This window comes from Catharus ustulatus, chromosome 5 (assembly GCF_009819885.2).
Source record: "Catharus ustulatus isolate bCatUst1 chromosome 5, bCatUst1.pri.v2, whole genome shotgun sequence".
NCBI lineage: Eukaryota > Metazoa > Chordata > Aves > Passeriformes > Turdidae > Catharus > Catharus ustulatus.
Window position 1 is genome coordinate 58,239,593 of NC_046225.1, and position 13,196 is coordinate 58,252,788.

Sequence of the window (13,196 nt, forward strand, 5' to 3'; positions counted from 1 at the left end):
TTTGTTACTATGCATGAGAACTGTGTCAACAAATGCATAAAAGTGGGATTCATCAGACCTACCCTACATATTCACTGCAGGATAAACTGTCGTACATTCTAAGACATATTCAAACAACTAGATCTGGTAAATGAATTCCATTTCATCTAATAGTGAGAATTCTTTGTTTCTGAATTTCTTTGCATCTTCAGAGAAAGTCAAACCCAGGTATCTTGTCTACAAACCTAAAAGTAAACAAAAATCCTTGATAAATCTGCTGTCCAATAATAAGTTGCCAGATATGGCTTGGGGTCAGATATGGAGCAGCCCAGGAAGTGCTCTCCAAAGAGAGCAAAGATGACCGGTCTGCTTCAGATAGAAAGAGGAACTTCTTCTACTTAGATGTAGAAAAAGAGGTAATTGGCATGGGTTTTTGTATATTGCAACTCTAAATGAAAAGGATGAAGATAGAAAGACAGCTTATAAGTGAACATTTTAACAAATGTAAGGATTAAATAAAGAATATAAACAGCAAAAGTAAAATTAAATAAGCATGACAATGTAAAAACAGCCACAAAAATTTATTTAACTATGGCATGACTTTCAGGACTGCAATTGCTTTGGAAAAATACAACAAGAATACTAGCTGTTATCTAAATGAACTGAAATCTTAAAATGCATTTCATTTGCTACATAGTGAGAAGATCTACTTCCAATAAATTCCTACTAGAATATACTAGAGTATACTATCAACAAAAGGGAGGTAAGGAAAAAATTTCCAGAAGACTGGAAATTGGCCCAATACAAAAACTATAAGTAAAACATAAAAACAGACCTTTGCTAGTGCTGAGCAGTTTTGACCACCTTGACACAAAGGCAGAAGCTGAGTTATAATGACTTAATGGCTGTGTAGAGTAATTACTTGTTACACAGACCCCACTGTGTGTGGGAGGCTGTGTTCTGTAAGGATATAATGAGATGCAATGGTCAGATTTTTAGGTGCACTCAACTTTAAATCCTGCACAATAAAAAGTATGAATGATAAGCACTTTTTAATGTGGTAGCTCTGCTCAATGAAGAATTTTGACCTTACAAAAAAAGTTTAGGAACAATGTATTTCTGGAGGACCTTTTCTTTTGTTGCCACACCAAGATTAAAACTACTTATTTTCCTTTCAGCTAAACATTTTTTTCTAATCACATCACTTTGATTTATACAACTCTTACCATCAAGCTAAAACTTAGCTTCGTCATTGTTGAATGCAAATAAACATGGAATAAAATTATATTAGGTTTGCACAACTAATATTTCATAATTTTAAATGTTGACTTTTAAAATTTCCTGTAAAATCAGTCTGAAATACTCCCATTGTTGACTGGCATCAAGTAGAGCAGGGTAACTTTGGGAAAACCCATTCTCAGTGAGGTAAATTATAGTGTTATTATATGTATCCTAGACCAAGAGAAAGCAGAAGTTTTATTCAGAACAGATGTAAGAGAGCCCATAAAATCAGATGCATTATCCTCTATCTTTTCTAAGCTACAAACTAAAACTAGTTTTCATCAAATTGCACTGACCCTATTAACTTAATTTTCCATGAAGTGACCTTTTATGACTAACAATGGAAAAGCAAAACTGTGCAAATATCCATGAAGACAGTGAAATGACTTATTTTAATGAGAAGACTAAAATATCTTTCCTGCATTAGCATCTGCTTATTGTCACTGCTCCTTAACCCCTTGGTACTGGCAGTCACCACACATCTCCTTGCCAAGAGTAGATGCATGCCAGGAAAGCCTTACTGCTGGCATCAGAAAGGTAATTTCTGAAGTTCAAAAGATGATATAACACTGGTGTGTCATTTCAAATAGTAAAACAGATATCAAGTACAAAGGTAATAGGAAAACACTAAGGCTCCTACTCTTTATAGCCAGCATGAAAAAATTAAATTGCAAATCCCAAGGTGACTTGTTTATTTATATCTTATACAATATCTTATGCCATCCAGATGGGCTCCTCAAAAATCTTGTGCAGAATTCAGAGGTTCTATCAATCAGAGCTACAGACACAAGTCCACAGTGTTTTCTCCAAATGTTTTAATGCAGTTTTACCACAACTGCATCAGGGTTTAGCAGGAGTTTTTACACATTAAAACTACTTGTAAGCTCTGGTACCAATACTTACAGATCTCCAGTCACCTGTGTTTTTTAAGGATTAAGGTAAATCAAACTGATACAGGGAGCAGGATTAATTTTCCAGATTAATAATGGTTTTGCAGTAAGAATTGACTTCTGAAAATACTAAAGGAAACAACAAGGTTTTATAATGATTTTGTTACATTTTAACACTTAAAGTAACTTCACTGCACATTTTCTCTGTTATGAGATGCAAATATTTTCTCTCAAGTGCATGTTGACTACTGTTACAAGACCCCAGAGTTGGCAAAAATGCTCAGCACACAAAATGTTCCAACCAGGCACATAAAATGAAATGAGGATGCAAATTTTCAAAATAGATCAGTGGACAGCAACTCCCCAGGAAAAACATAATTCTGATGGGTGCTGGTCACATGGAAATATAATCCTTTCATTTACATGCCTGAATGGCAGCCTGACTGCATGTGCAAGATACAACCTGTGGGAAAAAGCCTGATGCTTGAGAGCCTTACAGGTAGATTCGTTCTAACAAAACCATTTTTCTCCTTGAGAACTGTGTCTTTTAAAAACTTCAGTGCCACACTCAGCAAGGTTACTAAGCTGATCTTCTATGTTTTGAACTTGGTTAGCTGGATTAGCTGTTTCCTCTCGAATGTTCCATTCTCCATCACTGTTCCAGCGTCAGGACAAAGACACTGTCAATGTGTTCAACATTTGGCAATGGTGTGAATTCAACATTTCACTCATTAGATCTATATTATATTTAAGGCTTTTCATTGGGTTCTACTAGATTTTATATGGAGTTTGAGGCACTGGTCTCTTCAGCCACCAACCTGAATGGCTTGACAATAGTCTCTCCAAGAAACCATCTCTTCCCCTTTTACACTGCACTGCTGCAGACTGCTCAGTCCTTCTAACTGCAAGAAGGAATTAGCTCACCTCTCTAAAAGCTCATGACTTCTAACCTTTCTTGTCCCCTCTTTGCTAAGACAGAGATCAACTTTAATTTCCTGGATGTGTTGTTAAAGCTGGCCAGTACTGGGGATGTATTTCTAGAGACTTAAAAGGAATTCACCTTCTGTACAGATTTAACAGTGGCTGACATGAATATGTTTCCTAAAGGACTATTTTTATGCTGCTGAGAGGTCACTGTAAGTTTAAATATCAGGATACTTTAAGCTCTTAAATAGGCATTTTTAATTTTTCTTGCATCCAAACACAACACCATTGCTTTTAAACCTTCTGAAAACACTAGATATTGAAATACACATCATAAGCTCTGGTTCAAAGAGCATCAATTAGCTTGCTCTTTTGCTTGAACTATCTGGTTTAGTGCCGTAATTGGAAAAGGCCAACAGTGGCCTTGAATTATTATTTGCTAAGCTAAGGGGCTCCAGACAAGAATAGGTCTCTCTCATGCTGGCGGAATGTAGAAATCAGTCAGTCTTTGCTTCAGAGACTTGGGCTAAATATACCAAAGTGTTTAATAACCTCAGAAACCTAAATCTCATAAAATTGTTGTGGGTCTTAGACTATCAGATATCCTTATGAGACATAGGTGCTTGTGAAATATCTATCCCAAGGCCTTGCTGTATTGAAACACAGAACTGAAAAATACCTACAGAAGTAGAAAACACAGCAAAAAGTAGGAATAGGAAGACTAAATTGCAAAGGTTAATAAAATGTATACTTAGGAGGTTATGTTTGGCTTAGATCATTATTCTTAACAGTTTCTGAACCAGAGATTTTGTTTAATCCAAAATGGGAAATTTGTTCTATGCTTCTATTATGTATTCCTTGGTATTTTCAGGTTCAGCTTACTGTGTATTGATGTTTGAAAATGCCAACACAGAATGCCATACTACCTTCTTCTTAAAAGGACAGTATTAGATTCAACTTAACCCAACCTCAAATGACTGATCTTAGGGATTCCCGCCAAGACAACATTTACTGCAGCAATCAATTATGAACCCCGGATTTAGACAGCGACTCCTCCTAAACAAACAGGTGCATACACATCCCTTAGCACAGCAAGACTCAATAAGACTGTTTACAAAGTAATTTCCAATAAATCTCACATGTAGTTTGCTTTTCCTTCTGAATGCAGCACCAGAAAAACTCATTAAATTCTGAGGAGACGTGTGCCTGTGCCTGAGAAGGCACCCATGCAAAAGAGAAAGGAATATACTAGAACATGAACTTTGAAAAGCAAATTTTTGCAATTTGCAATAGCAATTAGTAGCAAATGCATCTTGTTACTCCAACTTTGGATTGAGGTTCTATTTATCTTCAGTGGGACTGGGTGTGTGTTAACACTTTGCTGATAAGACTACGAGGTTTACTACATAAGCTTAAACTGGGAAAAAAGAGATCCTTTGCTGCCATGGGATCCTGTCCTCTCATATTCAACCCCTACCTAGAAGACACTACCATTTCTCATCCTAATTTTCAGATTATAAATTATATAGTACAATTTATAACATTTAAATGCAACCAGCTATCATTTATTTTTTACATCTCAATTGAACACCTATATTGGAAAAGATTTATGCCTTTTGTTAGAAAATGAAGAGAAATAGAACCGCATGCCTGAAAAATGTGAATGTCTAGTCAAATTTTCAGGTTGTCTCACACCTTCCAGAGTAGGCTGACTTAGTTTCTCTGGATGTACCTGCAAGTCAGGTTGAAGCAGAAATGCAGAAAAAAACGTTCCTGTGAGGAAGTGTGTATATAAGGGTTTTGTGGAGATAACCCAAAGTTCTGGGATTATATATATTAAGGAGCAGTTTATCAGCAGAAAGTGAAGAATTGTCCTTTTCTCCTTTCTATCATCTTCTCTCCCCATTCTGATTCCCTACCTTCATGCTGAAGTGAGGCATAGCACCAAATTCTCACAGGCTCAATATCCTCTTGTCTACAACTTCTGTCTTCTTCACTGACACCTAACGTTTAGCACCTCACTTGCTCTGCTCAGGGCACCTTCTAGGATAAAAATAATTGTACAAAAATATTTTAAAAACTTGGTGTAAGCTTTAAGCTAAAACCTGACACATCTTAGGAACAATACAACACCACGGCTTGAAAAGACCCTACCTCCACCAAGTTAGAAGCAGAATGGTTTTAAAGGTTTTCAAATGTCCTACATCTTAGGTGTGAAATTGGTAGTGAATCAGTTGGTGTGAATGATTTTATTTGAAAGGACATTGCTTTAAGCTTTCTAATTCTTCACATGCTCTTTGCAAAAATGTTTATATAGAAGATGATGGCCTTTCCATGCTATGCAGTTACAATTGCTTCAACAGATCACTGCACAGGAGAAGTGAACTCCTGCCTAATGAAAGCTGGCCTACTTGGAGTTCTGCCAATGCCCTTTCGTTAAATGTAAAGTTCATAATATTAATCAGGCAACTGCTTATACTGGGGATCAAGTGAACATTTTCTGAAATTACAGCTGAGTTTTGTCAAAATGTTAGCTTTCCCTACCACGTGCATTCAGAATGTCTGCTTGCTATCTCCCACTCTGACAACTAAATAACAAAGCCCATTCAGTAGGCAGCTTGCTGAGGTTTTACAGTGCCTGCAGCCCCAGCTGAAGGAATATCAGTACAGGAAAGAAACTACAACGACTCAGCCAAATTTAAATTCAACACACCACAAAGCATTCTGAGGGAAAGACAATCTGTGCCAGTGAAAGTGGGCCATGTATTGTAAATTTTGGTGGCAAAGAAAATGCTTCAATTGAAGCCTCTCTGGGATACTGGCACATATACCTGGCATGCTCTGCATGGAAAAATGGTTGGTTGGTCTGTTTACAGCAGATTTACCAGCCCCGCTTCTCTGAAATCTTTCAACAAAGGCTCCTCCACTCTCTGGTGAAAACCTTGATCTGCAGGATGCAGAGGATAGGCTGCTGTCTACTGAAGAGCCAAGCTCTCCATGACCAAAATTCTGGACAAAAAGATTGCTTCTGCTGGTACCATCCTAGTACAGATAAGGATAATATGAAGAGTATTTTCTAAGAAGTCCTATCCTTTGTAGCCTTCCCTCTTTCCAATCTTCAAACCAGGAGAAGAAAGGAATTGCCAAGGCAAATACTGCCCTAGAAGCACAAGGATATATATCTTCTTGGTTGAACTGAGATGCAGAAGAGTAGAAAACAGAATTCAGAAGAAATTCAGAAGTTCATTCAAATGTACTTTTTTTCTCCTTGGAACATTATCCTCTCAGCATACAAGAGATCTCAGCCAGCTTCTTTGATTCTCCCATTGTTTCTGGTTCAGCTTCAGTTGCTTTTATTCTTCACAATTCTCTTTACTACTTCTTTCTTCCATTCCCTCTGTTCTGTGGGCACAACTGCCCTTTCCTGTCTTTTCCTAGTGAGTAACCTTAAGTTCTCCCCCAGTCCACACTGATGAAATTAAATTAATCAGAAGTGAAACAAACTTTGTATCTGACTCCTAACAATCTGACCAATTTTTTTATGTGCTGTATCCCTTTACACATATACACTGCCTGCTGAGACTGTGAAAACTCTTCTTTTCAGAGCTTCTGTTTGCCAGAAAACTAAGCATAATTCCTATCAGTCTGAAGAATCCTCTCTAATTTGCTAAAGAAAAATGTCTGGGAAAAGTATGTCCCTTAGTGCAAAATAGTCAATGTGAAGTTCAGCACATTGGAGTTTACTGATAAGCTATCTAAATGCACTTGCCAAATGAGATAACTTGTCTATTGTAAGCCATCCAAAAATATTCTCATGGCTAGGATCCCTGTAAGTATAAACATTCTGATGAAGCAAAATGATTTAGAGTTACAATTAAAAAAAAACTGGAGTAAGCAAAAAGATACATAGGAAACATAATAATAGTCCTATCCCAAAAGATTGTGCTATCCGAGGGGATCTAGAATATTAATTAGTAAGTTGTTGCAAACCTATAAAAAATCATCCTATAATTACTCTGAAAAAAAGTTGCAATTTCAAAGCTACACTGCAGAATAGCATACTGGATTAATTATGCCAGACTGCAGCAATAACCTTGAATTAAAGCTGCAACCTTCTATTTTTAAGAAACAATTGCCTTTCTGGTTGATGAAACCTGTCGTCCCATCAGGTAACAGACGTGACCAGGAAAGAGAAAAGCAATAATGAGTCAATCCAAGCTGTTTGATACATTTCAAATCTTCCTCCCACAGAGTGTAGCTGCCACAAGCTACATCACCAGTCTGGTTCTTGAAAACTCGATCTCCTCCCTGATGAGTGAATATATCCCAGACATTAGGGCCCTTTCCATCTGCATTCCAGCCTTCTGCTTGAAAAACAAAACTTGGTCATTACACTTTTGACATCAAAAGACATATGTTGCAACTAAATAATTTATCACAAAGTAGGTGCAAATACCTGAAAATCCCATGGGCAAATTGAGAGATATTCTCTACCCACTCCTTATATTATTTAAAGTAACTAGGAACTTTCAAGTATTAATATGCATTTGCATTAGGTTTTGCATTTATTCATATTTTTACTTGCTGCTAATTATTTGAAAATTATGTTTTAAAAAACATTCAGACTTCTAAAACTCTTCATCCTTCTTTAGACAAAAATCAGATGTTTGCCACTCTTGAGATATTACAGGTTTTCACAAAGGGCATTTTCTAATGCAACTTCCATCCATAAATGTAAAAGATCAGTCCATATCAAAGAAAGCCTTTAGGGTATGAGAAATACATCCAACAAATAGGCACTTATGGCTTTCAGGATGTCCTTTGAAAATCTTGACAGTTTGTTAAAAAGAAAGGAATGCCATTATGAGCCATGGCCCTAGGCATATACAAGCTGAATTAATAACACAGCTCTACAAAACTTCTGCTTTTTGTTTAGCCAGACATTCACAGAAATTAATTTTGAATGTTCAAAAGCACTGCACCATTTTCCCCAAACTTTCAGAGTTTTAGGATATTTCTTCCCAATTCTAAAAGTGAGATACACAGATTACCATCAAAATATTCAAAAATTAGCTGTTGTCTGAGATCTTACAACATATAATATTTGATTCAAATAAATGCACCTCTCTTCATTACAAGTTTCTTTGTCTTTCCTGAGCCATGCTACAGCCAAGGCAAACATTACAATTTTTTTTTTTCTGTGCAGAACTCCATAAATTCACTTCCCTCTGTAAACCCCTGTAAAGTGTGATTTAATCATAAAATTGCAATTAACCTCAAAATGGTCAACCTCATTTACCACCAAGATTTTTCAGAGTCCCAGTGAACGCACTGTTCCAGGGTTATTCTTTAAAAACTAAAATGACATTGTGTGTTAAAATTATGTATAAATTAAATATCAGTTGGGTTATAAGATTAATAACTATATAATAGCTACATATCAATCCTCAATAAAAGTGTTTTAATAATCAATTAGTATCATAGAAATTAGAGATGGAGGAGAACTATTAAGAGGTCATTGAGTCCATCCCCTGCCAATGCAAGATTGCTCCCTTAAGTATATTCAGTACTTAATATACATCTGTCTTATTAAATCTAAGTTTAATGCAAGGTTAAGCATATTGAAGACACTTAATTTAAAGCATTACTAAAATCTGTAATATCACTTCTATAACCTAGCTTTTCAGAGATCATTGTCACATTTCATGATCTTTACAGAATTTTATTGCAGCACGCGAACACCCATACATCTACATTTGGTTGGTCAGTAAATTAAATTTTACATGGGACAACCTTCAAAGTAGGTCAAATTTTAGATCCAGACAGTTTGAGTTTTTCTTAATCTCCGATTTTATGAGAGATTTGGTGCTCTGTCTGTACTATCCTCAGAAAAATAAAACACTACAAATTTTCTACATCCTGCTTCAAATTTCAAACATGACTGCTGAAATAAATAGTCATCTGAGAGAAGTGCAGGAAATAACAAATAACAGTAATTCTTTGATGGTACCTAGAATTTTGAAGCCTTTAAGAGCAGGCTTCCTGCACCATATTGATTTGATGCAGCTCTTTTTTCAGTACAGCTAGAATGAAAGGTAGAAAAAGCTGCCACAACAAGCAGTTAGCACACCTTTGGTTAAGAATCATCCTCTGGAGCAGAGGCTGAATGATCTCTCTTTTTTGTCTGCCTTCCTCCAGGAAAGGAAGTGGGAGGGAGGAGGAGAAGCATTTGATTTTCAGGAGAGTGTAACAGTACTACTCCAGTGGTCATTAGCCACTGTAAAGCCCTGAGTGGGGCTGCAGCAAACAGAGCCACATTCCTGACACTGTCCAAAGAGACTTCTCTGTCTCGAGCATCTGAGAGCATCTGAGCCACCTGTGGGAAAGTGTGGGAAGGAATGCAGCCGAGGCAACAGAAAGCTCTGGGTACACTAACACATCCTGCTGAGCCACAATAAGTCTGCAGAGAGCTCTGCCCCACTTCAATGAACCACGCTTGCCCCTCTGAGCTTGCTCAGAAACTTCCACACTGCACAGCACTCCATAGTGCAGGTACAACTGGAGTTTTAGTGAGCTTTGGGGCCAGGAAAGAACAGTCATGAGGAACTGATTTTACATTTAAAATACTTAGGTGTGAATTGGATGCCAAATCAGCACATGACATCCCATCTAATGAATAATATAAATTGTTATGATACATGTTCCCCATACTCTGCAATTATTACAGCAGAAAGAATGTAATGCTTTTCCAACTAGTGAAGCCCCTAAAGCAGGATTATTACTGATCAGAGCATTTAAGTTTTCATGCTTTTTTCCAAGTACACTTTTCCTCTAATTCAGCTGTCCTTTAACCTTTGGGAGTGAAAATTTTTTTATCTGGTCTCTGACCAAAAAGTGTAGTTTTGTTTGAATTAATGCGGTTCCATTATTTGGCATATGAAAGAAGTGAAGAAAACCACTTTTACCATTACAGGATTTTTTTTGCAACTTCTCCCCAAAAAAAATAAAAAAATAAGAAAAAAAATCAAGCAGAGAGTTGAAATTTAGCATAGAAATGGCCCTCAGAAAGAAGAAGTGCTTTTGAATGTTCTGGTGCAAATTGATTTTGATTTGACTGAGTCATGAACCTTTGAAATCTGCACTTTGAGCATGCAGAGTACAATTGGTATGATTTTTTAGCGCTTTGAAATATACAGAGTGGAGAAGGTTGTGCTGTGCATAAATATATAGCTGACAGTAAAAAAATAAAGTAGCCTGTCAGCTTGTGCCTCTTCCACTGTGTATCTTGTGATATGCACAGCAACTGAGTTTGGACTCTACAAGAACTATTGCTTCAATCATGCTGCCTCTAAGGCGGAAGCTGCACAGCCCCTGAAGCTTTCAGGAGAAGGAATTCCCTGTTGAGTTTCTTACTTCCTCAGGAAAAGGGTCATTTGAGTAGCGTCTAGACCATATTATAGATTTTTTTTTTATGTTTTCCCCACTCAAAAGCCTTAAGAAAGTTCATTAAAAATACATTAAGAGAACATTAAAGTTGCACATCTAGCCTCTCAAAAGGCAGGAAATTATAATGCACACACAATTCACATTTAAAAAATTAGTTAGAAGAGCTATGTGCATTGCAGGACTCGAGTTAGAATCTGGCCCAGAATATTGATTCCCTGGGAACTGCGAGCTGTGCAGTCTATTAGGTGAAGTGAACTGAGCTCGTTAAAAGGTACCGAGCATGGGCAAGTACTCTCAATTTCAGCAATAACCAAGAACTAAAGGCTACATCCTCAAAGACAATTTAGAATCTACAACTCCCATTTAGGTACTGAAATCAATGGGAGTTAAGTGCCTGTATGTTGCAGGGTATAATATGAGAAAATCAGGTCTACATGTATTTTGAAGGTTTATAAAGACACATTCATGAAAGCATAAAGTTTGGAGGGGTTATGGCTGTAGGTGCCCCTGTGTTTATGTGTTGACATTCCCTAATCTGCAACATATTTTCATATTGTGCTGGGCAAATCCCTTCATCAGTCCCCCTGTTCAGTTGGGAACAGGACACGTGTCCCTGGGGGACAGCCTCCACAAGCCCAACTGTTAACCTCTCAGTCCATTGTTTTTCATAATCTTTGGAGATGAGTTCCTAACCAAAGACTTCTTGTGAGTACCAATGTCTGACAAGGTAGTCCTCCCACTCAGATTCAAAATAGCCAATAACAATTTACTTGAACTAGTTCTACAAAAAGGACATACACAAGAGGTAGATGAAAAAACTACTTCCTTCCCCCTCCCACCTGCTCCCCAAAATAACTAGCTCCATTAGCTACCCATATTTCTGAGGTTTGAAACCTCTTTTACCTCCTTCTAACTCCTCAAGTCAAAAGTGTTTGAACAGAAGTGCTACATGGATTTGCATCAGAAGTAGTATCTACATAACAAGGCAAAGATCAAACACTCTCTTTCCTGGATCCAGACTTTTTGTTCACTTAAAACTTCTTTAACACTTCGATAGCTAAAACTTGACACCTTCAATTTGATATGCTGCTGTAGCTGCACCCCGAGCAAATCCAAGTGGAAAAGCAATATCCTCCAGCACCAGCTGGAGGGGACAGGTGAATACACAGCATTATGTGTGTTGAGGAAATGTTGGTTTCGTTTGCAGACAAGGCTTCCTGGCTTGATTACTCTTCCACTTGTTACAAGCAGATTCTATATGGATGACAAAAATAAACCTTGTGCAGCTTCACACACTGAAGGGTAAACCCTGCACTTTGCATATCTCGGGATTAAAGCGGAGAGGTTCAGTCAGCTACCAGTGAAAGTGGAAAAGGCAGCAGTGGAAAAGACTAGGGTCACAGTAAAAGGGCTCCTTCTAGCACAAAGAATTAATGCACTAAACAGATCCCTCTTTCCCTTCACTTGCCCCTCACCTCCCATCTCCCATACAGCAAACTTTATGGATACTCTATTCAGTATAATTCCTTTAGCCACCAGGCAAAAAAATAATTTCCATCAGTAAGCTTCAAAAACCAGCAGCCCCTCTTCTTTCCTAACATCAAAATTATTTTTTTTCTTTTCCAACACCAAGCAAACTTGCCTGCAGTAGCTGAAGAAGGATATCTTCGCTATTGCATGTTTTGCAGTGGAAACCAATGAGTAGACGAGCAAGATTTGTATGGGAGTACAGATAGAACAGCTATCTTTCTCCTTCTTTAAAACCCCATGGATGCTCATTTTTTTAGACCAGCAATGACAACCTTATGGCATGTGTGCCAGAATCAGCATCTGCAAAACAGCCCTCAGGTCTCTTCCTCTACCTTCTGTCAATGCTGTTACTGCTCTCCTGTCAGCAGACTGAAAAGGGAGCAGCAGCAGGAGGAGAGTCAGGTAACAAGTGGCATGGGTTGAAAGTAGTTTACTGTCCCTCTCCTGAAAGCTGCAACACCTGGCACACTAGGTGGCACTACTGCAATTTTTTTTTTTTCTTTTTACTTACTGGTGCTTTTCCCCCATTTATTTAACACTACATCCACACTGCTTTTGCCAAGGTCAGTGTCGGCACATATTGGACTGCTGTAATTAATATATGATCACTGTTCTTCTTTACTCAACTCTCTTGATTCTGAACTCTCTCTGGGTGAGGACCTACTTCTGCAAAGCATTATACATGCAAGCGAAATTTTCTTTGATAATGAAAATACGAAGCCTTACTATACATAGGAAAGCCACAAATACAATCAATGCATATACTTTTGCCAAGAATGAACACAATAAAAGAATCGACTTCTCAGAAAAAAATAAATTCCTTTGTAGAGACACAGGGAAGCTGATTTAATTCCAAAATGAATATTGCAGAACCAGACACTGCAGATGCAATGCAAAATAAATCGGGCTTTCACAGCAGGCATGTATTTCCTCAAGTGTCTTTCACAGGAAAGGTAAAAGCCCCTTGAATACAAAGGAACAAACGGGGAAATGAGGCACAACATACTAATTTGTTCCCAAAACACATGCTGACACATGGTCTAGGCAAACATACATATCCTTCATGTGCATAATACAGATAAAAATCGATAACATGAACTAGTCAGTGTTCTCTTGTTGATACAGCATCCTCAGGCTTTCATCTGT

The 13,196-nt window shown here is 37.6% G+C and overlaps 1 protein-coding gene across 1 annotated transcript in view; it reads right to left on the reverse strand.

Moving 5' to 3' along the window:
* Positions 1-3,670: 3,670 nt before the first annotated feature.
* Positions 3,671-13,196, reverse strand: part of LOC116996846 (cytosolic beta-glucosidase-like) — a 36,121-nt gene continuing 26,595 nt past the window's right edge. The window contains exons 2-4 of the mRNA XM_033060868.1: positions 11,592-11,664; positions 7,211-7,438; positions 3,671-3,753 (exon numbers count right to left, since the gene is read on the reverse strand). Coding sequence (XP_032916759.1) covers positions 3,671-3,753; positions 7,211-7,438; positions 11,592-11,664 — 384 coding nt within the window. The remainder of the gene's footprint in view (positions 3,754-7,210; positions 7,439-11,591; positions 11,665-13,196) is intronic.